Here is a 25,733-nt window from a genome sequence, read left to right as displayed (position 1 = left end):
GTTGTGTTGATGTGGGACCTTCTTGACTTTCTTTTTCTTACGCATATATAGTATATGATAATGAATCATAAGTTATGTGTGGTTTTTTAACAGGAAGGTATTTTGAAAATGCTAGGTTCAGACTTGATTCTTTTGTATTTAGGTGGTTCAAAGCAACTATTTAAATTCCTTTTGCAAGCTGAGTGAACATATGAATGTGTGTGTGACTTCATATGTTCATGAGCTAATATAGATTATATGAAATATATTGTTTAATAACATAAATCACTGTATATAGGCTTGTAGGTTTGAGTTAGTGTATTATCTGTTCTAAAAAAAAAAGAGTATCAATTATCTTCTGATTTTAGTCTGCTTTTTTTTCTTTTCTAACTGCATATATATGATCCAAACATAAGCATCTGTCAGTCAGAGATAATAGTATCTTGCCTTTTTACTGAATAGTCCTAGTAGGCAAAGACATTCTCAATTGTTATTTTAGGTTTTTTCTTTTCATCTCAGGTACACATAATATTGTTTACTCAGGAGGATCTGGAGAAGTGGAAATGTATCTGTGGTTCTGGATTATTTCTTGTTTCGCTTTTTTAAAAAATTAATTAAGTTTTTGGGCTGCATTGGGTCTTCGTTGCTGCGCGCAGGCTTTCTCTAGTTGCGGCGAGCGGGGGCTTCTCTTCATCGCGGCGCACTGGCTTCTCATTGCAGTGGCTTCTCTTGTAGCGGAGCACGGGCTCTAAGTGCGAGGGCTTCAGTAGTTGTGGCCCGCGAGCTCTAGAGCTCAGGCTCAGTAGTTGTGGCACACAGGCTTAGTTGCTCCGCAGCATGTGGAATCTTCCCGGACCAGGGCTCGAACCCATGTCCCCTGCATTGGGAGGCGGATCTTAACCACTGCGCCACCAGGGAAGTCCTCTTGTTTCACTTAAGTAATGCTTGCGCTTGGCTTTATTCCTGTCTGTTGGAGAGGCAGCAGTATTCCACAGCCTTCTCCAGCTGTGGGAAGTCAGACTGCTGGAAGAAGCTCCTTCAGGGGCCCATTCACTAAATTTTTGGGTAGAGGAACTTGCATTTTTCTCTGCACATTCTCGAATCTGGCATAGATCATGCAAATGGTAGATACTCAGGGCATGAAAGCCTCTCCACACCCATGTTAGGGGTTTGTTTTAAATTCTCTGAGTTTTCTTAATGAATGATAATTTCAGAGAAATTGGGCAGTCTTTTGTACTAGTATTTAGGTAGTCGTAGCTGATTATATTTATAAATTTGAGTCGTTTTAACTTTGGAAACCTCAACAATTTTCTGCCTTTAGAAAAACTTCCATAGTTAAAAATGAAGTGTGATCATAGTTTATTTTTAGAGACATTTCATTTGTTAGATGTATTTTTCCTCTTCTCCCCCTGTAGCATGGGTTAGGATATAATTTATGTTGTTTCCAAACTAGCTTTTGCTATTTTAATGAAAACTTTTAACTTTGGGTAGCTTTCTGATAGTATCTGAACAAAAGAGTATATGTGTCCAGTTGGTCAAAGTGGCAAAAACTAAGAGATATATAATTTAAGACTGTTTACTTTTAAATGAGAGTATGATGTTTGACACACTTTCTGCAGTTAAAAAAAAAATCCAAGTAAAGAATATAACATTTTTCCTTCCTTATATATGAATCTGTTTAAATATGAAAAGACTGTTGTGAGAACTAGAGGGTAAGTTGTTTTCTGTCTGTTCCTAATCGAATTAAAAATGGCAAAGAGTAACAGGGGATAACTGTTGGAGGAAGAGGATTGTTTTGTCTAATAGTAATTGATTTTTTTCTTGAATTCTTCCTAATTCTTCCCCCAAAAGAAACTCTTACATAGTCATTGTGATTATGTTTTTGCAGAATATTAGGTGATAGGCATATAATAAATATTAAACAAAGAAGTGGATTTTAAAACCATGCAGCATAATTCAGATTTTGTTCTTTAAATACATACATACTTAATAAACACATACATACTTAAGTATAAGAAAGACAATATACAAAACCACTAGCAGTGGTTACCCTTAGAATTATTATAGGTGAGCATTTTAGTGCCAACATGATTTTAGTTCACCTGTCTCTTGGTTGTAAATTAAACTTGAATGTATTTTTTCATTGCTTTGAGTTATAATAATGATAACGTTTTAAAGATTCTGGATGAAATGAGATGAAAATATCATAGCCTGAGAGCCAGTAGACCTCTTTCCCAGACATTCTCAAAGTTCAGGTGAGGTAACATAACAGGGTTGTCACCAAGGGTTGAAGAGTCCATTCACGTTCACGTGGAGGTGCAGGAAGGATGGGTGAAAGGGAATGTAGTTTATTTTTATTAATGTTTATAGCTTATTTCTTAGAAACTAGATTTTAAAATATCCACTTGTACCAAATTTATAAATTATTATTCACATAGTCTTCTGGAATTTCCTGTTTCCGTTGGAAAAGCATGTTAATGTTAGACATATTCCTGTCTATTTGTTGGCTCCGTATAAATCTTTCAGCCATCATCCTATATGTATATCATTGAGAATTACATCTTATTTTACAGGGAGTATTAGGAAGGAAATTTGTTAGGAAATAGGCAACTTTTCTGTTTTTGTTGTTTCTGTTATATTCATTTGAACTGTTGCTTTTCATTTAGATTATCCAGTATGAAACGTACATACTAAATTGTATTCATAGTTTGTGACTTGTTACCAGAGGAAATCACACAGATATGTGGTCATCGATCTGAGTGGATCCTAAACACTTCCCAGCATTCCTTTTATGTTTCCTTAGTTAGCTGTCTCTGTTCTTCTCTGCTAGGACTATTTCTCTGAGTCCTGACCTCATCTTTCTTGACAGGTGACCTCACTTTCTACTTCACAAAGGAAATTGAAACCATACAATAGGACCTTCCTTAACTTTCTGCCACCAAGTCTGTAAAACATATCTGCACTCAACATATTTTGACTTCTCTTCTCTCCTGTTTTAATGGAAGAGATGTGCTTTCTTCCTAGACAAGGCCCAGCCTTCCATCTGTGTTCTGGATCCCATCTCCTGCTTCTCTATTTACTTTACTTTCAAATTTTTCTATCTACTGACTTCTTTGCAGCATTTATATTGTCTCAAATCCGATCTATCCTAAAACAGCCCTCTGTTGACCCCATTCTCCTTTAAACTGCTTGCTTTTCCTTCACAGCCAGACTTATTAAAAAGACTGTCTGTACTCATTGTTTCCTTCCCATCTCCCATCACTTACTTCACTGTAATCATATTTCACCCTACTCCAACAGAACTGTTCTTGTCACTGTCACTAATGACATCTTTTTTTTTTTTTTTTACCGGACATAGAGTCTGTTTTTGAACTTTCATTTGCTTGATCTCTCAGCACTATTTGATGTCATTGGCTGTTTTGTCCATTGTTCTGCAGTGCCTCATTCCTGGTTTTGCTTCTGTGGTCGGTCCCCTTTGCCAGGGGACCTCTTTTGCTTGTTGCTCAGTGTTGGCATTCGTTGGGGCTTTGCCTTTTTTTTTTCTTTTCCACTTCACTGTTCTTCCCCCCCCAGAGCTTTCACTCCATTTTTATGTCTTTGTTGAGCATTTTTATATTGACAGCTCCCCAGGATTTTTCTCCTGAGCTCCAGACCTATATGTCTTTCTGCTGGATAACCTCACTTAGATGTCTTGAAGGAACTCAAACTGAGTGCGTTTGAAACTGGACTTATCATCTTTACTCCAGAAAACCTGATTATCTGCCATCTTCCCTTCCTGTTTTATCATCCAGCTAATTAATTACTCTTACAGTAATTAATATGGGACTCATGCTTTGATACTTCCTTCTCCTGTATCCCTGACATTAATTCATAACTTTGTCCATCTGATTTTACATCTCAAATATTTCACGCTTTTCTGATTCCTTTCATACCCACTGATACAGCCTAGTTCAGGCCACCATTTAAAAACTAGTGTATTGGGACTTCCCTGGTGGCGCAGTGGTTAAGAATCCACCTACCAATGCGGGGGACACGGGTTCGAGCCCCGGTCTGCGAAGGTCCCACATGCTGCGGAGCAACTAAGCCCGTGTGCCACAACTACTGAGCCTGCGCTCTAGAGCCTGCGAGCCACAACTACTGAGCCTGCATGCCACAACTACTGAAGCCCGCGTGCCTAGAGCCCGTGCTCCACAATGAGAGAAGCCACCGCAATGAGAAACTCGCACACCGCAACAAAGAGTAGCCCCCTCTCGCCCCTGTGCGTAGCAACGAAGACCCAACTCAGCCAAATAAATAAATAAATTTATAAAACAACAACAACAACAAAAAACTAGTGTATTGTATAGTATTAACTAATTTCCCTGGTTTCAGTCTTGCCCTCTTTCCATTTTCCAGTCTGCAGTTGGAGTCATCTTTTCAGAACACGTATCTGACATTGTCACCTGCCAGCTAGAAACCTTTAGTGACTTTTCATTGTCTTTAGGATCCTTAATATAGTTTGCAAGGTTCTTCATGATCTGGTCCCTTGCTTCTTCAGTATTATTCTGTCCTAAACCTCTACAGTCCTGTTGTATTCAACTTCTTATAATTCCTCACGTGCCAGTCTTTGTCCTTTAGTATTCATGCCATGCCTTCTTGCAGTTCCCTCTGCTGGAATGAGCAACAGTATGTCCCACCCCTACTCACACCCAGACATCCACACCAACGCATGTTTGGTTCATTCCTGTTTCCTTTTTGACCCTTGCCTTAAAATTGACTTCCTGTCAAGGCTTCCCTGGACTCCTAGGTTGGGTTAAATTTCTTTGCTACTTGCTTCTATAACGTTCTTTACTTCCTCTTTGCATTCATCGTATTTGTAATTTTGTTTTTACTGTCTGTCTCTCAAGTCTGTAAGCTCCATGAGGGGAAGAATTCTTTGTCTCATTCAGTGCTCTATCCTCATCACCTAGTGTGATGCCTCACACATTGAAATGGGACAGAATTCTAGTGTATTTTAATTCTGTTTTTAGATAAGTGAATCTCTAATTTTATAATTGAAAATTGTTGGACAAAATAGGATTTGGTGTAAACAAATAATATTACGGGCACTTTTTTTCTGAAACATAAGTAATCTATACAACTATGTAAAACATGTATTACTTATAAGCTGTACAGAAAAAAAAATGAATTACTTGTGTCATACTGAGTACTTGACAGTGCTGAATGAGGAATAAGGGAATGACAGAGTCCACGTAGTGGACAGTGTCCCCGGGGGGGTTAATCCTTTTTGTATTAAAAGAACTTAAAGAACCTTGAAGACATTAATCAAAGTGAAATAAGCCAGACACAAAAGGACAAATATTTTATGATTGCATTTAGATGAGGTACCTAGAATGGTCTAATTCAAAGAGACAGAAAGTAAAAAAGTGATTACAAAGGGCCGGGGGGAAGAGGAGAACGGGGGAATTACTGTTTAATAGGTACAGCGTTCGAGTTTGGGATGATGAAAAGTTCCGGAGATGGACAGTGGTGATAGTTGCACAGCAGTGTGGACGTACTTAATGCCACTGAACTATACACTTAAAATGGTTAACCTGGTAAATTTAACACGAGGTATATTTTACCACAATTTTTAAAAATGAACTTGAAGTAAACCAATTTGATACACCAAAGAAAAACCTTATGTGATACAATCTGGATGTAGAAGGTAGGGTGATGTCTTTTTGCTGTTATTTTCTCTCCCTTTTTACCTATTTAAATATTTACTAAAGTATCTATACCTACTCTAGTTATTTCTTAGTGCTACTATGTACAGATATTTATGTTAGTTACTGATTACTCACACAGGCTAATTTAGGACAGAAGATTCCAGCTACATTTTAGTGTACCTTCTGTCTGAGGAATGAGCATTCTTTTACAATTTATCACTTTTGACCTTTTGTCCCACTTAACCTTTTGCATCTCTGATTCATTCAGCAAATATTTATTGTATGCCTGCTATGAAGCAGGCACGATTTTGGGCATTGGGAATGTTAGTTAGCAGTGAACAAAACAGATGAAAACCCCTGTCTTACTGGAGCTTACATTCTAATGTTCCTCATTCCTTATTGTAAATAAGTTTTTGTTTCATGAAAAGCATTTGTGAATTTTTCAGCATATTTGGTTGAACCCTATGCATGTAGTACAGCTCTTTCCAAAATCAGGAGTTGATATCCATACTCATTTAGTCCTGATATATCTTCCTTCCTATGATCTCCATAGGGTAATATCATTCTCTACAGAATAGATAGCTATGCAATGCCCAACAGACATTTTAAATTAAAGTCCTTGACTTACTAACATAGAACTATTGGACTAATAGACCATACTTATTTATTTTTTAAAAATGGCTAATGTACCGTGCTATTTTAATTTCTTAGAGACTGTCCATGATTACTTGATTCTGTCATTTCTGACTCTAATGAATCATTTCTTTGCCATTTATTTAATAGAATATGGTTTTGGCAAGTTATTTAAGCTGTATGTAAAATAGAGGTGATAATAATTCTGCCTGTAAAACAGCTAATGCTTTTCCTTATACATAGTATTAGTTTCCTTTTTTTTTTCTTCCCTAATCACATTCTAGTTGTTTCTTTATAAAAGAGGAACTTATGTTCTGTTGAATCCACACAGCTATCCAACACCTTGTTCCTAGTATTAGTGCCTTTTATTCCATACTGGAGCATGCCAACTACTGCCCATACCCCTGTACCCTGTAGCTCCTAGGACTACTGTCATGTTCCCTTACCTAACTGCGGCCTGTTACCTTGATCTTCAGTGATTAAGTATCAGAGTCCCTTTAACCAGAATATTTCTCTTTGTATATATTTCCCAGCCTGCTACATAATTCTACTTAATTTACTGATCAAAAGACATAACCTTGAATAAGCAGCATGAAAACGGATGCAGAGTTACACTCACAGAAGCAGCTGAAAGAGAGTAACAAAACAGTTTTACCAGCAAAAGAAGACAGAAGCTTAGGAAAACAAGAAATGGCTAGAGAGTCTGCTGCAAAGGAGGAAAATACATGAATTTTTGCCAGTTTCCTCCTTTTATCTACTTGTAGGTTCTTTAAATAAATTCTTGCTCTTTTATGTTTTCTTTCTCGGTACCTTTCCTAGGGGAAAAACGCTGACAGCCTTCATACTATTCCAGTTGAGGCTTTACCAACCTCAGTGTTCCTTTCCAGACTTTTCTCTCTCCAGAGTCCAAGTAGGTCCAGCCTCCATAAGGATAGATTGAGGGAGTTGATTGACAGTGGGAGGATCATCAGTCTACCGGCATTATAATCTAAGCTTGTACTTCATTGCATTTAAATATTTAAATGTGTAGCTCAAAAGTCAGTCATCTAACTTACCTCTCTCCTTGAGATTTCTTCATTAGTAATCACAAAAATCTGTTCTGACTTCCAGACCTCCCCCACTTTTCCATTCCTTCTTTCTCATCTCATGTAATATTTCCTTAACAGACTTCCTGTCTAGAATCTTACCTTATTGCAATTTTTACATACAATGGCTAGAATATTCCTCAAGTACTGTTTTTCATCATGCCATTAATGGTATCATAGTAGGCTTCACTGTTTATCAAATGAAAATTTCTATTCCACCTTCAAAGGTCTTTCTATTGCTGCCATGAAGTATTTTTGTAAGGACTTTTTATGAGTTTTCTTTATTTTGTTTTGTTTTTAGCCTCCACTTTATTTTAGCCTCATAGAAAAGGATAGATTATGTCCTTGTCTTGGTGTTCTTCACTGCAATTAAGCCAGTACACAGTAGATTATCAAAATGTGATGGACCAGTTGAGAAGTCCTGATTGATAAGTCAAGGTGTACATTAGACTGAGTTGATTATCTTCTCAGAAGTTGAATTAACTCAGGTGAATCATATTAATTTTTAAGTTAAATTTGATAGAACTAATAAGTATCCTAAATAGTATGACATCTGATTGCATTGTATTTTTATTTGGAAAAAAGTATTACAGAAAGATTGCACATAGACTTGTGTTGTTTATTATTCTAGGCATTTATCTTATAAGCTATACATAAGTAATGACCTCATAAGAAATTTTAAAACATCTTAGCCGTTAGCCTTTGATTTTCTATAAAAAGCGGTTGACATTGTGTGGAATATTCAAAATAATGCAAAGAAAATGGTTGTTTTTCAGAATATTCAAAATATATTAAAAAACCTATTTAGTATATTTCTTTTTGAAAAAATAGTAAATAAATATGGTTTACAAATTTTCATTTCAGTTGCTTTTGCCAAGAGTAAGTTATTTGACGTTGGTAACTGACAAAGTGAAAAAGCACTTTCAGAAGGTTATGAGACAAGAAGACATTAGTGAGATATGGTTTGAATATGAAGGCACACCACTGAAATGGTGAGTGAATTTTTCTGCATTATTAAGCGTTGAGTATATACTAGCTTTAAGAAGGTATAGTGCCTTGAAGCAGTTTTTTAAAAGTTCTATACAAGAAATCACTAGTCTAGCTCTATAATACAGTGAATTTTAAACCAATGCTGGAATATTTTATTGGCAATATTTCTGTCTTCTATTTGGATGCATGGGAGACTGGACAGATCTGTATATTTTCATCAATAGATTTTTTTTATATGGCATAATAATAGTATATTTGGTTATGGAGTTTTAGTTTTTTATTTTTTTAAACGTGTATTTAAAACGCCCTTATGAATAAGTCACTCTGTGACACTATTCAGTTTTGTTTCTATCTCTAAAATCTTTATAAACAGAACTTTATATACACATGATTACCTAAAGGGGCATCTTTTGAACTGATTTTCATATATAGTTGACTACTGTGCTATAAGCACATGTTGTTTAGCCTTGGTTTAGTATTTAAATTATATTGATTCCCTTTTTGTGTGAAAAATAATTTTGGTAGTATATCGGAATACGATTTTTTCAGAAACATTTAAAATAAATATCCTTTTCAGACACATAAATCTGGGCTTATCCATGTATAGATGATGTAATTTTGTACTTCCTCTCTTACTGGGAGCTTTGGTCATTGTGCTTCCAAAAATATTTAATGAAATTGAAGAAATTACAGGGAGAAGAATGTTAAAAAATGATTCAAGATATGCTGAGATATAGGTGTTGAAATGCTGCCATATAGATGTAGTTGAATGAGAAAGATACAGGCTGAGTCAAGCTTTAAGTGAAATATGAAAAATATAAATAGTTTAATAATGGACTTGCTTTTTGAATCTGGGAATAATAAAAAATGAAGAGTTTTAAAAGAGACTTAAAGCAAATAAAAGGAAGCTAGTAGGTGTGTAATAAGTGCAGCTGACTTGAATCCAAGGATTACTTAGAAACAAGGAGTGAACTTTTAGAACTCACCTTGTGCTGATGAATTTCCAAGAGTGGGTAGATTTCTCTTAATAATTTAGAGACATGCAAGGTGATATCTTGTATTGAGTTATGGGTCACATCACTAACCTTTTTTTTCTTTTCTTTTTTTTTGTATAACGTTCATTATTTAGTCAAAACAGAATACTGCTTCATAATCACATTATCAGACTCATTATGACTCTTGAATAGTTCTAGACCTCTGGCAGCATAGATAAGTCAATGTTTTCTGTTTCTTTTTATTTCTCAGAAGAATTGGAGGTTTGGGAATGGGAAGGTGGCTTAAAAGAAGTTTAAGAGGAGCAAGGATCAGGAGAGTAGAGGGAGAGGAAGGAGGGGGAAAGATTGTGGGTGAGTAGCAGCAATAGGATATCTCTGTGTTCTTGACAGTTCTATCTGTATTGTAGATGGATGTTGAAATTGTATTGCTTTATGTGTATTAGTTATAGATTCCCTTAAGAACTCACGCGACTGACAGTGGGCTTTTTCAGTTTTATCATTGTAAAGCATGGGTTCTCAACAAGGGCCCTACTGACATTTTGGACCCAGATAATTCTTTGCTGTGGGAGAGCTACTCTGTATGTTGTAGTGTTTTTAGCAGCAGCCCTGGTAACCCACTATTGCCAGTTGCACGCCCTTCAGTTGTGATTGTAAAAATGTTGCTAAACGTCCTGGGGCAAGGGGTGCAAAACCACCCCCAGTTGAGAAACTCTGGAAAAGATGGGAAACCTCAATTTAGCTTTTATAGTAAATGATTATTAAGTCATCATCTTTCATCTGCCGTTTTAATTTATCTTGTGTGGTGATTATTTTTGTATTTGATATGATTTGTCTTCTGTAAGTTTGTATTCTATATATGATATCAGTAAACAACATTTGGACCCATTCCTCCCTGTTACGACAGAGTGATGATTTTGGCTTCAAGAGACGTGTTCCTACTTTGTCATTATTTATCCCTTCTGAAAGTCTTTTATCAAAGAGTGAAATTATTTTTCCTTTTAGAGAGCTTATCTGAAAGCAATTGTGTGCACATATCTTCAGTTTAGTTTTTGGGGTGTTAGCATAAGCTTTTTATGCATGATACCACTTTCATAGCTGTGTCTTGCTGTACACTCATTGTATTTAATGGCTTTTGATACAACTTTTCCTGTAGTGTTAGGTATTCCATATATTTGAGGAATGAATAACTTATCGAGGCATGAATAGAATTTAGGACCTCTGGGCTGAGTTCTGATCTTTTCTCTCTTTGCTCCCAACAGTAGCAATTTTCTCTTGTGTGATAAGAGTTATCTTCCTAGAAATAGGCTGTCAATATCTATCTGGCATTTAAGCAGTGGGCTTCCTAGGATAGGATAATCATTGTAGGGAAGCAGCTACCACTGAAGCTTTGTAGGACTTGGACTTTTGAGACCATAAATGTGTCTTAAGCATAGAGGAGCATTTATTTCAGTAGGATGATAATATCTGCCTTATACTTGATTCTTTGGAGTTTTAAGTAAATTCAAGTGAGAAAGGAAATCAAACACCAGTTTAGACAATTCATAAAAGAAGGAAGAAAGCATAAATTGATATTCCTTCTCTCTCTGTAACCCTTTCTCCTATTCATATTAATTATTATTACAAATATTTAATCATCTGTGAGATGCTTGAGCAGGTGCTCTGTACCTTAAGCACCTTAAGCAGTAGCTCGTAAGAGGTGCTACGTAAATGTTTGTTGAATGAAAAAATGAATCTAAATAAGTCTCTTTTTTTTTATTGAGAAAACTGAGGCTCAAATAAATAACTTACTCAAATGAGCAAGTAGGACCATATTTTGAGGGCTCTTTCTGCCATACATGCTGATACTCTGTTTCTTAGTTGTTGTTGTTTTCTCTGATTCTGTATGTTCTAATTACTTATGTTAATTTGTCTATATTAGAATAGAAAAGTATTTAAGAACAGTGGTAGGCACATAATGAATACTTAATATGTTGTTGATTTGTAGAGAGATGCCAAGGAGGCCTTATCTGATTAGTGCTTTTAAAAATTATATGGGAAATGGAAAGTGCTGATCTTAATTCAAATTAAAGATCTCTTTTTAAAGAGTGATTTGAGTTGATTAGTCAGCAGAGGGTGCTCTAACATTGCACTTTACTGGATAAAGTTTCTTGTTACCATAATGCAAGTGTTCAAAATTTGTATTTGTTACTTTTATATTAGGCTTATCTTAAGAGAAAAGTTCTTGGTTCTTCTAAAGAATACTTTGTTAGTATACCCTAATGCTAGTTAGATCTTAGGTCTCCAGGTACAAAATTTAGAAAAAGGTTCTTTGTCAACTGTAAAACAAGTGTCTCTACAAGGATATTATTATTTTGTATAAATTGACTTATTTTCAGGACTGGTTGTTGAAAATGTTGAAACTACCTTTGGAATTAAAAAAAAAAAGGCAGCAAATACTGACGTTTATCTTAAATGTAGGCATAATACAGTGACCCAGAATTTAATACTGTACCTATGTGATTTCAAAAGTAAATTTTAACAAAGTAATTTAAACATCTTAATTGTAAATATTGTGCAGGCTCTTCTCTTATGTCCAGTCATTTTTCTAAGGTTGTGTATTTTGAGAATTTTATAAATTATTCTGTAAACTAGATTTTTTGAAATGTGGTTTACTTAGCATTTTATACATGTAGTATCCCTTTAGTTGGTTATTTCTGTACTTTTTCATCCATAAGAGTAGGCTTAGAAAGCTGAGAAACACAGCACTGGCCTGTAATTGTCTGTGTTTGTACTATAGGCAGAGTAACGCAAAATAGATTGTAATCATTAAATTACTTTGGTTTACGTTTGAGTTAAACCCTTATTCATTAGAATGTAATCCTGTTTTCAGTGAATCACTAATGTAGCAAACTTATGAATAGGATGCATTTATTTCAGTGAAATGGAGTGGAACAATAGTTCTCTAGTATATAGGGAAGATTCCTTTCAATACTGATCTTAAAATACTGGTTCGCTATCTAACTGCAGATGTTTAGACTAGAATGAGCACCCTTGGCTGACCTCAAAGCATATCTGTTACTGCCATGCCATGTGCCAGTATGTATATGTATTTTAGCAGTAATGAAAGGGTAAAGAAGAAACAACTTATGCAGAAAAAAAAAAAAAAAGAAAATGTTAATTCATTTAGAGAATTGAATTTAGAAAAGGCTAGCGCAATTTAAGGAAGAGAAAGAAAATGAATAAAATGTGAAAGTAGACACAACACTAAATATTCTGGTGCAGTTAATTTTTATAGCACGGTAGATTGAACCTTTACCAGTTTGGTCCTCTTCTGCGGTATTCCAGGTTCAAATCCTCACCACTTCCTTTTCTTTTAAATTTAGGTTAAATTGGCAGGAGTAGCAATGTAACAGCCAAATGGCTACATTACGATTTACTCACAGTTATGGCTTACATGGTTTCTGTGTTATGGGTTAGGAGCCTCATAACAGAATTACATGGAATACCTGTTTAGAGGAATTGTGCAAATTAGTACTTTGAAATCTTTGACATAAATCAGATAATAGTGTAAGAGAAAGTCAGTACTTTTAATTTTTGCCAGTTCTGTTTTTTAGATTTTCTTGCATATTAATAGATTCATCAGAAATAAGCAATCTTGGAACCAGTTAATTCAGGTGGTGTATTTGTTTGGAGTTAGTATAATACTTGCATCAAAATCATTCTGACATAAGCATCTGCATTGATGATCCACGTATGGTCTATATACTTTGACAATAGATAGAAGTAAATAGTTATTTTACTCCTAAATTTTTCTGGCTTAGTTTTATTTCTAACGATTGTTACAGGATAACTGTTAGCTATTGTATTATTTAGAATGCTCTTATGTTAATATTTTTTATATTTTTAAATCTTAAATATAAGTTTTAGAAATTATCATACTTAAATTTCCATCCTAACCCTTAGTATATCAGGAAAAAGTCATCATTTACTTTTTTTTTTTTTTTTTTTTTTTTTGCGGTACGCGGGCCTCTCACTGTTGTGGCCTCTCCCGTTGCGGAGCACAGGCTCCGGACGCGCAGGCTCAGCGGCCATGGCTCATGGGCCCAGCCGCTCCGCGGCATGTGGGATCTTCCCGGACCGGGGCACAAACCCATGTCCCCTGTATTGGCAGGCGGACTCTCAACCACTGCGCCACCAGGGAAGCCCATCATTTACTATTTGAGACCAATGAACTTTAAAATATATATGTGTGTGTGTGTGTGTGTGTGTGTATATATAAATGTGTGTGTGTAAGTCACTTTATAAATAACTTAGAGAAGTATAAAGGAATGGCATATAACAACTTTATTATAGAAATTTTAATAAGCATTTAAATATAGAAATTCAAATTTTCACTCCATGTTTTCCTGGTTTCAAAGGTATATATATACCAGAAGTGGGCAATGTCCTCAATGCAAGTTACTGCTCATTAGTTGTCAAACATTCAAATAGACTTGTATGAGGTTCCAGCTTGTCATCACTTCTGGCTCTTCTTGCGTTTAACGGCAATACTTTACGAAATTTAAAAAGCCCCAGATCGTGATTTTGTTGTAAAATAATTTCTTTATTACATGAGTAAACATCCTGAATGAGCAGTCCAATTGTTTTTAATTTCTACATCATCTAATTCTTTCCAGTCATCTTTGTGTACAAATCTGGCTTTAATATTTGCCCACTTACAGTCAAGTAAATTGCAGTGTACAAATGGCATTAAAGATAAGAATACTGATACACATCCTTTTAGCAAAATGGAATGGTCTAGGTTCTACTGTATGAAGAAATCCTTTCTTTTGAATGACTAAGTGGATAAGAATGCCATATGTCCTTAGAAATACATTGTTTATGCATTAGTTCTTGAGTTTTATAAAATTCACCTAGGATATCATCATCTAAAGACTCATAGTCTGAAATTTTACTTAAATGATCAGTTTACCAATGTCATTAAAGTCTAAAGTACTGCTATCTGTCTCTTTGCAAAAATCTTTTGATTTATCTAATTATGTAACATCTTCCTCTGTCGATATAGGTGGAAAATAAGACATTTTGAGTTTTCACCTGTATTAATGAGAGATAAAAGCAGACTCCAAAGATGGGGTGTGCATCCTTATTTTATGCTTTTTGGAATATGATATAATGTTTTGGGTGACAAAGTAAGAAAATGGAAGAAGGATGCATTATTATATCTCTCTTCTAGGCATAACATTATTCTTCCAAATTCTTATTATTTTAATCTTTATTTTAGTTAGGAATAATTGATAAGTAATGATGAAATAATCCCTAGAATGATGAAATAGCAAAATGTTTCAAGATAGAGGAAAAAAATAAGAGCACTAAGATACCACAATATATCTTAGATTTGTAGAAGGGTCCAGTGAATTCACATGACAGTTACTAGACAGACTAAGTTTTTTTCTTCTTTTTTCTTAAGTGAGTTTTCTCTGTGATTTTTGGAAGACTTTTAAGAAAGAATAAAAGGGGGGACTTCCCTGGTGGTCCAGTGGATAAGACTTCACCTTCCAGTGCAGGGGGTGCGGGTTTAATCCCTGGTTGGGGAGCTAAGAGCCCACATGCCTCACGGCCAAAAAAATAAAACAGAAGCAATATTGTAACAAATTCAGTAAAGACTTTTAAAATGGTCCATATCAAAAAAACTTAAAAAAAAAGAATAAAAGTTATAAAGTATTAATCTTAAAATAGAGCTGCTCAGAAGTTCAGAACCTAAAATTGGGCCCATTGGATCTTCATGGTATACCAAGGGTTAACTATTCTGTGGATCTTTGATTTATGCATTCAGCAGCTATTAGCTACTTTGTTCAAGATTCTGTGTACTTGCAGGCCTTTTTTTTTTTTTTTTAATATTGAGGGTAAAAAAATAACTGATTATTATGAGTCTTTTTATGTTTAAATTGTATTCTAACTCAAATACTTGTTATTTATTTTTAAGGTTGTACTTGATTTTATGTGACTGTATAGATTACTTTAAGATAATATTTGATTTAACTTTAGAATTTGTATATAGTTCCATTTGTGAATGGTGGAGAACATGTACAACACTGAATTGCTAGTCATTTTATGGGGTTACTGGTGAATCTATCCAATAGGTCAATAATTTGCTAAAGGGATTCTATAATTATATCTGCAGTGCTGCATCGAGTTTGGAAAGCAGTGTGCTGTATTAGTTTAAGTACCCATATTCATTCTTAACCTAGTTGCACATAACTCAGAGGGACATGAAGACTAAAAAAGGTCTAATTTGTAAAAGTGCAGGGCATTATGTAGAGCCTGTGCAATTTTAAGAGGTCAGAGAGAAAGATCAGAATTGGATAGAATCTATAACTTGTTTATAGTGCAATATTTTTGTGTTTTTTTTAATTAATATTTTTATTTCAGTTTTTAACTGAGACTGGAGTTTTTCCTGATTAGAGAATTTCCTAAAGGAAGCATTCTGTAATTTAGTTAATTCAAGATTTACTTCATATTCATTCCTAGCTATGAAGGATTTGTGTTAGATACTGACTTTTGACTAGAGAGAAGTTTGAGGGTTTTATTAAGAGATACAACACATATATGACTAAAACTACTCACTGTTTTATTTTGCTAGCAGGGCATTCATCTTAAATTCATTCTAAATAAATATATGATCTCTAATGACTGATGATTTTTCCACAATTATATTATGTAGATGTAAGCAAACATAAATAGTATTAGCTAATATTTGAATATTGATCAGGTCATATATTTGGCTCACTCATTTGGAAGGAAATTAGATGTATTTTCAAAGTTTTCCACTCTTAAATTTAGGAGTAATTCACTAATATATAGGAAAGAACGGGACTGTACATAAAACCAGACAGTCTTCTTTTTGTCTTTGTTGGGAGGATTATTTATTCTGATTCACTGATTAAGCTACTTTAGATTCTTTAAAAGGATGTAAAAAATAAGGTTTGTCCACTGAAATCTGCAAGGTTTGTATTATTAACTTGTTTGTTACTAAATAATTTGCTTCACTGTGAGTAATGGTTATATTAGGAAATGTTCTCTTGTTTAGGAAGTCCCAAATTTATTATTTTATTATTAGGCTACAGAAGAATATTTAGTGACTTTGGAAAATGTTCACATATTGTTATATGAAAAAAGCAGGTTATAGCAGTCTGTAAAGGATAAGCCTAATGTATATTTAGATATGTATGCATAAAGAAAAGACAGGAAATTTATATACTGTAATGTTAATAGTAATAGGTACAAAATAGGTGATTGCATGCTCTTTTAGGTGCTCTTCTCAGTTCTTAACATTTTCTAAAATTTTGAGTTTTTTTTTAACATCTTTATTGCAGTATAATTGCTTTACAATGGTGTGTTAGTTTCTGCTTTATAACAAAGTGAATCAGCTATACATATACATATATCCCCATATCTCCTCCCTCTTGTGTCTCCCTCCCTCCCACCTTCCCTATCCCACCCCTCTAGAAAAAAACTGGTTGCCCAATATGAATGCTTGGATGATAATTAGATGTGACAGTACTGTGACATAACCGTGCTCATGGCTGATAAAAGGTGCCTTAGTACAATTTCATTATGTATATTGAGGATTCCCTGGGGAATGGTATGGTTAGAAAAAAAAAAACAAAACACCTGATGCCTAGAAACTATGCCATATTAGCCCAGGCAAGTAACTGTGTAAAACATTACCTTTCTGTGATTTGTGGTTGAAGTCTCCTGATGTTTGATGTTGAAACATGCTGGAAATTTATTTTGGAGTTGTAGTTTAACTGTAAATATTTATTTTATCTTAAAATATACTCTTTCATTTTTAGGCATTATCCAATTGGTTTGCTCTTTGATCTTCTTGCATCAAGTTCAGCTCTTCCTTGGAACATCACAGTACATTTTAAGGTATAGTTTAAATAACATTTCCCATTTGTCCCACTTGTGGTACTACTTAGTAAGTAGACTTAGAGTAGAATTTTTTTTTTAAGTTGTTTATTGCTTTTCCCATGATACTTTTTATTTGCTAAGCTGCCATTAGTGTTTATAAAATGCCTTTCAATTTCTTCTTAACTCTTGACAGAACCATTTAAACATTTAACGTATAAGTGCCTATTCTTTGTTGGAGCTGGATGCACTATGTTTAAGATTTATAATATTTTGGAATATTTATATTCATTATAAAAAAAACCTCAAATAGGAAGAACAAAATTCTGAGTGCATGTGGGCATGGGAATGGGGAAGGAGGCAACCTAACACTGAGTAACTCTAAGGCTCTTTTGATGGAATGAAAAGAAGCGTTAGGAGACAGAAATACAAAGACTTGATTTAAGTCTGTTTTGAGAAATATTAATTCCTGTAGTTTTTAAGAGTCCAGACTAGATTTATTGTAACCTAATTTTGTCTCATTATTTTATAAAAATCTCATCACTCTTTCTCACTAAACACCCTGATTCTCCATCCTCCACCCCACAAGCGAGTACCGCTGAAGGATTGAACCCCCTCTATTAATTGCTCACTAGGCAGTGATTCTCAAATGGTAACATATAGTGGGAGGGAGACATGCTAAGAGTTTGAAAAGTCATTTAGGTGTCTGATTTGCTTTCCCATTAGGGTCACTTATTCAAAGTCATTGCCCAAAGGCTCACCCAGTCTTCCTAAGTTACTTTCCTTTCTGTTTTACTGAAAGTGGATTTGTGGGGCATTTGCATTTATTTCACTGTTATTTGCACTGATATACTTTGCACAGCACCATGCTACCACAGATGTTAGTTACCACGGAACCATACAGAGTGAGGACATGGTTCTAATATGCATGAGTTTCAGTTACCATGAAGAACAGGGACTACCTGTATGTATAATAATTTAAATGTAGAATGGTAGGAAGGTAAAACTACTCCAAGTATAATAAGTGTAGAGGTTCCATATTGCCTAACAGGTCTTTCCCATTACGTTGAAAAGCATTTCCAGTAATTGATTGTGTGTGTGTGTGTGTGTGTGTAGAATGCACTCTAAAAGACTTTGAAATCTAGGTTAAAATATATCATAGTTACCCACTTATTTATTCATTCAACAAATACTGAGAGCCTGCTGTGTGCCAGCCACGCACTGTTCTCGGAGCCTGGGATATACGAGTGAATGATACAAAAGATACTCAAACAAATTTTATGGTACCTAGTTGGCATTGCCTGTTAGGCCGTCTGTAATTATTGGTTGAATTAGTTGATGGATTGTAATAATGATAGGAAAGGCTTAGAATTCTTATGATTGATATAGTGTTATGGTTCTCAGAGTGCTTGATGGACCCAGATCCATGGGGATTCCTATTTCCATAATAATATTAAGATGCTATTTGCCCTTTCCACTGTGTTTGAATTTGTACTGATCTGCAAAAGCGATGGTGAGCAAAACTTTTGGCACCTTAGCACAGAGCAAGGCCCTGTACCAAAATGTGCTAGTGGTCGTTGTATTCTTCACCACCACACACTAGGCCTGTCCTGGGTGAAGCAGTACAAATTATTAGTTATTATTAATCTTGACTCTTAAGTACATGTCTTTTTAATCTCATGTGGTGAAATGGGAATACACATAAAGCACTTCTGCTGTGTGCCAAATACGATGGTTGTCTTAAGGAAAAGCATTGTGCCTTGTTTACTTTGAGAGCTACATGAGCCACTTTTCTCACGAAACAGCATTTTTTATTTGAAAGAGTGACTGACAAACTGTGGTTTATTCACACTTGGGTATTTGTTAGTTTCTTTAAAACAAACAAAGTGACCTCATTGCAGAGAAAACAACTGACAGTATTTGTTTCCAATAATAAGATTTGCACTTTAAGTGAAAATTAGAATTTTAGAAAACATGTATCTGTCACCATGAGCTTGACAGCTTTATTATTCTCGAAGAATTTTCTGATGAGATTGGTGGTCGTTTTAACAAATTGATTTTTAAGAAATTTTATATAGTGAAACGTGAAAATGTTTGGAGAAGGCCTACCTTAACTCAGTAAACAGATACTTCCAAATGATCAATGAATTATGTTGAGAAATTATGCATGTGTGAAAGATCTGTTCAAAGTGCATGGCTGGCATCAGGAATTTTAATGTAACAGAGGTCAAAATGTTTATTGATGTGTTTTCAGATTCCACATTAATGTTATAATAAACTAATTGAATTGATGCAGTATCAAAAAAGAATATCCATAAATCTGAAAACACTATTAAAATACTACTTTTTCCAACTACATATTTTTATAAACCTGTATAATTACATACTTTAACCAAAACAACTGCATAGTATTGAATGTGGAAGCAAATAAGATAACTCCATCTACTTCCCATTAAGCCAGACGTTATAAAGATATTTGCAAAACTATACAGCAGTGCCGGTCTTCTCCCTAAATTGTTGTTGTTGTCGTCCTGAAAAATATAGTTATTTTTCACAAAAATACAGTTTTTGTGTTGACAGGTAATGGGTTTATTCTTTTTTTTCTTTTTTTTGCGGCACGTGGGCCCCTCAGTGCTGTGGCCTCTCCCGTTGCGGAGCACAGGCTCTGGACGCGCAGTCTCAGCGGCCATGGCTCATGGGCCCAGCCGCTCCGCAGCATGTGGGATCTTCCCGGAACGGGTCACGAACCCGTGTCCCCTGCATTGGCAGGCGGACGCTCAACCACTGCGCCACCAGGGAAGCCCTGGGTTTATTCTTGATATTTTAAAATGAATTGCTCTTTGGGATCCTTAGTAGGTCATACATTGTCTTCCCCGATGGAAAGTTTTTTAGAGAAATTAAATAGAAAGCAGAATGTTAGAGGATGTTTTAAATTTGCTCCAACTACGGCGTGTTTCTGTCAGCTGCTCTTACTCTTTCTGTCCCTGGCCTGTGTTGGAGGAAAATTATTGCCCAGATTTCTTTCTCCCTATACTAAGTTCCCTTTATTTAGGGTTATAAGACCTGGTTTACCACAAAGGTCGTCCTCAGGTATTTAATTGATAGCTTATACGGACTGATGTAGGCCCACATCCCCTTGTAGTGCCTTACGGCTTTTGATTGATTATAATGAAACTGAGTAAGCATTAAATTTGCAGGTAGAAAAGCAATGCTTTTAGATTGAGGAAGCAAGTTTTCTTTAAGTTTCTAGAAAATAGTTTCTCATCAACAGGTTAAATTTATCGAGTGACAACTTTCTGTCAGTTGATGCATCAGTATTTTATCTTTTATGATTTTGTATCGAGTGTGTCAGATGATGTGTGTGCTTTAACCAGACTGCTTAGAATTTTTATTTTACAGTTGCTTTCAAAGATACTGATTTTAATTAGATTTTGTGCAACACTGAAGTCTCCAAGAGACTCCCCCACCTCCATCACACACATTTCTGTCAGTTCATAGTTCACCTGAATTCTTGGGGGAGAAAACCTGTTAAAAATTTTTCGAAAGGACATATTTTCTCTAATTTTTAACTGACTTTGATGCTTGTCATTTGAATAGATTCATAATGTTTATAGTAAATGAATTTTAATGTCTAGAGCAGTGCTTTTCAAAATTTAACATACGTACAAATCACATGTGTGTCTTGTTAAAGTGCAGATTTTGATTCTGATTCCATAGGTTTGCGCTGAGGGCAGAGGTTCTGCATTTTTAACAAGTTCGCAGTGCTGTTGATGCACCAGACCATGGGTTGAATAACAAGAGTTTAGAAAACAATGCAGGTTTAAAAGTTAGTATTGGACTTCCCTGGTGGCGCAGTGGTTGAGAATCCGCCTGTCAGTGCAGGGGATACGGGTTCGAACTCAGGTCCGGGAAGATCCCACATGCCGTGGAGCAGCTAAGCCCGTGCGCCACAACTACGGAGCCTGCATTCTAGAGCCCGCAAGCCACAACTACTGAAGCGTGTGTGCCTTGAGCCTGTGCTCCACAACAAGAGAAGCCACTGCAATGAGAAGCCCATGCACCAGCATGAAGAGTAGCCCCCGCTCGCCGCAACTAGAGAAAAATCCGTGCGCAGCAACAAAGACCCAACGCAGCCATAAATAAATACATTTATTTTTTTTTAAAAGTTAGTGTTGCTGGGCTCACCGCCGCCCTAGGTCGTGGTCTCGTTGTTGTTCCCAAGGCTTCAGCATTCATGATGAACTTACTTCAGATTGTGCGTGACCACTGGGTACATATACTTGTCCCTGTGGGATTTGTCGTTGGATGTTACCTAGACAGAAAGAATGATGAAAAGCTAATTGCCTTCCGGAACAAGAGTCTGTTATATAAAAGGGAATTAAGACCCAGTGAAGAAGTCACCTGGAAGTAAAGGCTGCTGCTGAATTACAGAATGTTCACAGTTTTTAAATTATAAGAGAAATAAAAACACATTCATTACTTAAAAAAAAAAAAAGTGTTGTGTACAAAACCAAAAGGTTGTAAAGGATGATTCAGAAAATTGTTTTTGTAGGAATTTTTATATTATTTTTTGAATTCTGAGAGAGAAATATTATGCAATTGTAAAGTGTTAACTACTTTAAAACATGTAGATTTACTTTGCTTTCTTTTCCTGTTTACCAAAACAGGAATGAAAAAGGTATCTTCTTCATGGTTTTCTTAATTAGCTTCAAGGACATTTTTGATTCCTAAATCTGATTAGCCTCCTGAGAAAATTATTTTATTTCTCTTTCCTCAGCTTTTATTTTTTAAAATTCAAACCTGTGTTAGAAAGATTGAGAGTCGAACACCCACATACCTTTCACCTGGATTTGCCAATTGGTGTTTTGCTACCTTTGCTTTATTTCTCTCTGATTTTTTATTTGCTATTTTATTATTCCTATAAGCATTTTGCTTGCAAAGCTGCATTATAATCAAAAGGTTGCGCACAGCGTGTGCACTTTTAAAAGAGGCAAGTTAGTAGTGTGATTCAGAAATTTAGTAGCATCGAATGAGGAGAGTGGGCTCTTTAAAATGCTCAGGTCTATTGCATATCTATCCTTAAAAAAAATTAATGGGGTAAAAAAAACCCAACAACAATTCAGTGTTTTTCTTTTTCTCTTAATGGTGCTAAACTGATTTATTTAGGTTTTGAAAAGAACAGACATTTAAATTTTGAATCTTGACAGTGATTATTAGGGGTCAGAGCTCACATTTGCTAGGCAAAATTGGGTCAGCATTAAGGTAGGTGTTTCTGTGTAAAACACTGCTGAATGATTGTGACCAGACAAACTTAGGTTTTTGGGTCAAGGCACTCTGTCTTTCCTACGGTGCATGGGAAGGCACTACCACTGGTCCTGACTATACTTGTGGGACCGACCACACCCTTTTTCTGATGGCCAAGTTTTCTTACTAGGCCAAGAGCCACTGTGTCTCTCTCTAAGGTAATTTACCATGTCCCTGCTCCTTCTACTGTGTGTTGATGACATAGATCTGAGGTAGCTTTCCTTGTTCTTAAGTGCACTTCATGGTCTCCCCTATGCTTCTGCTGCCTGTACTTCCCAGCTCTATATATTGGTGGCTGTCTTGAAGTATTTTATCAATAGTGTATTATATTATCTGTCTATCACGGTGGGACAGGTCACCAGAAATGTAGCAGCTTAAAACAGCGCACATTTATTATTGCACAGTTTCTGTGGGTCAGGCTTACCTGGATCCTCAGCTTAGTGTCTCACAAGGCTGTAGTCAAGGTATTGACTGGCCTGTATTCTTGCCTCGAGACTTGAGAATCTGCTTCCAAGTTCACTCAGGTTGCTGGCAGAGTTCATTTCTTTGTGATTGTGGGACTAAGGGATATATCTTCTTGTTGACTGTTAGCTAGAGGCCATACTTAGCACCTACAGGCTGCTTGAAGTTCCTTGCCATGTGCATTTTCCCAGCATAGTAGCTTACTTCATTGAGTCAACAAAAAAAGCCTCTAGAGCTAGTCTGTTAGCAAGACCAGAGTTACATAACATGACTTAATCACAGGAGTAGTATCCCATAATCTCTGCCACATTTTTTTTTTTAATTTTTAATTTATTTTTGGCTGCTTTGGGTCTTTGTTGTTGCGTGTGGGCTTTCTCTAGTTGTGGCGAGCGGGGGCTACTCTTCGTTGTGGTGCACGGGCTTCTCATTGCGGTGGCTTCTCTTGTTACAGAGCACGGGCTGTAGGCATGCAGGCTTCAGTAGTTGCAGCACGTGGGCTCAGTAGCTGCAGCACACAGGCTCTAGAGCGCAGGCTCAGTAGTTGTGGCGTATGGGCTTAGTTTCTCCACGGCATGTGGGATCTTCCCGGACCAGGGATTGAACCCGTGTCCCCTTTATTGGCAGGCGGATTCTTAACCACTGTGCCACCAGGGAAGTCCCTTTGCCATATTCTTTTGATTAATGCAGATCACAGGTCCTACCTACACTCCAGGGGAAGGGATTACAGAAAGGTGTGGACACCAAGAGGTTGAGATCACAGAGGGTCACACATACTTAAAACTTCATGAAATAAGGTTTGTTTAGTCATTAAATTATGTATCAAATATTTATTGGGGTTAACATCTGCTTTCATCTCTGACAGTAAGTGGATTGTATTTTTCCTCTAGTCATAAGCAGCTAAACAGCCAGACAAAGTATATGAAATAGAGCTGTTTTCAGGCACTGGATGTAGCGAGAAAGAGAACAAATTAGGTGAGCCCCACGTTTAGCCCATCTCTGTGCTTCAGGGTAATTGGCTAACTATGTCATGGGGAGTGGAACTCAAGCAGAGCAAGGAAGTTCTACTGAACTGAGGGTGCAGAGATTGGAGTTTTGGGCTGCTGAAGCAGCTGGAACTTGTTAGGTTGTTGAAGAAGAGGGTACGTACAGAAGTATGAGTTCCCCAAGAGTGCTTGGCTGAGGGTTGGGCTGCACACATGTAGGTGATGTTCCTTAAGGCCTAGTAGAGAGTGCATGTTAGGGGGTTAAAAGTGGGAGAAATATCATAATACCTGGAGATGTTGGATTTCAGCCCATCCAGAGTGGAGAAAGACCTAGTTAATATACTGGATAGTAATCTTAGATTCCTGAAAGGCTGTGCTTTTGGAAAGGTTTGGCAAGTTATGGCCCGTGTGCCAAATCTGGCCCACTGACTGTTTTTATATGTCCTGTGATCTAAGGATGTTTTTTATATATGTTAGTGGCTGAAAAGAAATTAAAAGAATAATATTTTGTGACATGTGAATATGATGTGGAATATAAATTCTAGTGACCATAAATAATGGCTGGATGCAGCCAACCATGCTAATTCATTTACATACTGCTTTTGGACTACAACAGCAGAGTTGAGTGCTTGCGATAGACATTGTGTGGCCCACAAATAATACATTTACCATCCTGCTCTTTACAAAGTTTAACTCCTCTTACAGAGTAAGGATTGCTCTAGATCTGCCCTAATAAAGCCTGAAATTAAGCCTTTTTAAGATCAAGGAGAGGCTCCAGGCAGAACAAACTCAACAAGAAAGACAGTATAATCTAGAATCCTTACACCATATTCACAGTGTTTAGCATATAATCGTCTATTACTAGACATGCAAATAAGAAGGGAAACTTGAACCACATCAAGGGGAAAAGTGCTGTCAGTAGACATTGACCCTGAGATAACCCACATTTGGAATTAGCAAAAAATGAATTAAAGCAACTATTAAAAACTCAGTGACTTAAGGTAACAAAATTGCAGAACTGAAAAGAACAGTATCTGAAATTAAAAGTTCACTGATGGACTTAACAGTGAATTGGAGATGGCATAAGAAAGCTTCTGTGAACTTGACAGATCCATAGAAATTATCCAATGTAAAGAACTGAGAGAAGAAAATTGGAGGGAGGTGGGGACAGAGTCCCAATGACTTCTAGGATAAATCAAGCAGTCTAACATACATGTAATTGGACTCCTAGAAGGAAAGGAAGGAGGGCATGGGTCAGAAAGAAAATTTTAAGAAATATGATTTGACTCACATTTCCTGGTTTCAAAGCAACAGTAAACACAACTACATGGTACCAGCAACTAAAGTACAAGCAGCCAAAGAAAAAAATAGATAAATTGGACTTCATCAAGATGAAATACTTTCTGTGCTTCAAAGGAAGTAAAAAGATAACCCACAGAATAGGAGAAAATATTTGCAAAATTATATACTTAATATGGTCTGGTGTCCCGAATATATAAAGAACTGTTAGAATTTAGTAATAAAAGTAAATAACCCAATTAAAAATGGAAAAAGGATTTGAGTAGACATTTCTCCAAAGAAGATATATAAATGGCCAGTAAGCATATGAAAAGAAACCAAGCATAATTATTTATAGTTGCCAAGACATGGAAAAAACCTCAGTGTCCATCAACAGATGAATGGATAAGGAAGATATGGTGTATATATATATATATATATATACAC

General features: G+C 35.9%; 2 protein-coding genes across 6 annotated transcripts in view; both read left to right on the top strand.

Annotated features, from left to right (window-relative positions):
- The window catches only part of ATG5 (autophagy related 5), a 114,040-nt gene that overhangs the window by 5,710 nt on the left and 82,597 nt on the right, over positions 1–25,733 (top strand). For 4 of the 5 annotated variants that reach the window (XM_024755661.1, XM_024755647.1, XM_024755654.1 and 1 more), the window contains exons 3-4: positions 8,249–8,376; positions 17,202–17,280. In XM_024755661.1, coding sequence (XP_024611429.1) covers positions 8,249–8,376; positions 17,202–17,280 — 207 coding nt within the window. The remainder of the gene's footprint in view (positions 1–8,248; positions 8,377–17,201; positions 17,281–25,733) is intronic. The other variant, XM_024755664.1, reaches the window with a different exon arrangement.
- LOC112406732 (NADH dehydrogenase [ubiquinone] 1 beta subcomplex subunit 1) lies at positions 21,467–21,754 on the top strand. Its single transcript, XM_024755679.1, has one exon. The coding sequence runs from the start codon at positions 21,494–21,496 to the stop codon at positions 21,668–21,670; it is 177 nt and encodes a 58-aa protein (XP_024611447.1). The 5' UTR covers positions 21,467–21,493; the 3' UTR covers positions 21,671–21,754.

This window comes from Neophocaena asiaeorientalis, unplaced genomic scaffold (assembly GCF_003031525.2).
Source record: "Neophocaena asiaeorientalis asiaeorientalis breed wild unplaced genomic scaffold, Neophocaena_asiaeorientalis_V1.1 scaffold105, whole genome shotgun sequence".
NCBI lineage: Eukaryota > Metazoa > Chordata > Mammalia > Artiodactyla > Phocoenidae > Neophocaena > Neophocaena asiaeorientalis.
The sequence above is the reverse complement of the archived record's forward strand: the minus strand, read 5'-3'. Positions and strand labels throughout refer to the sequence as shown.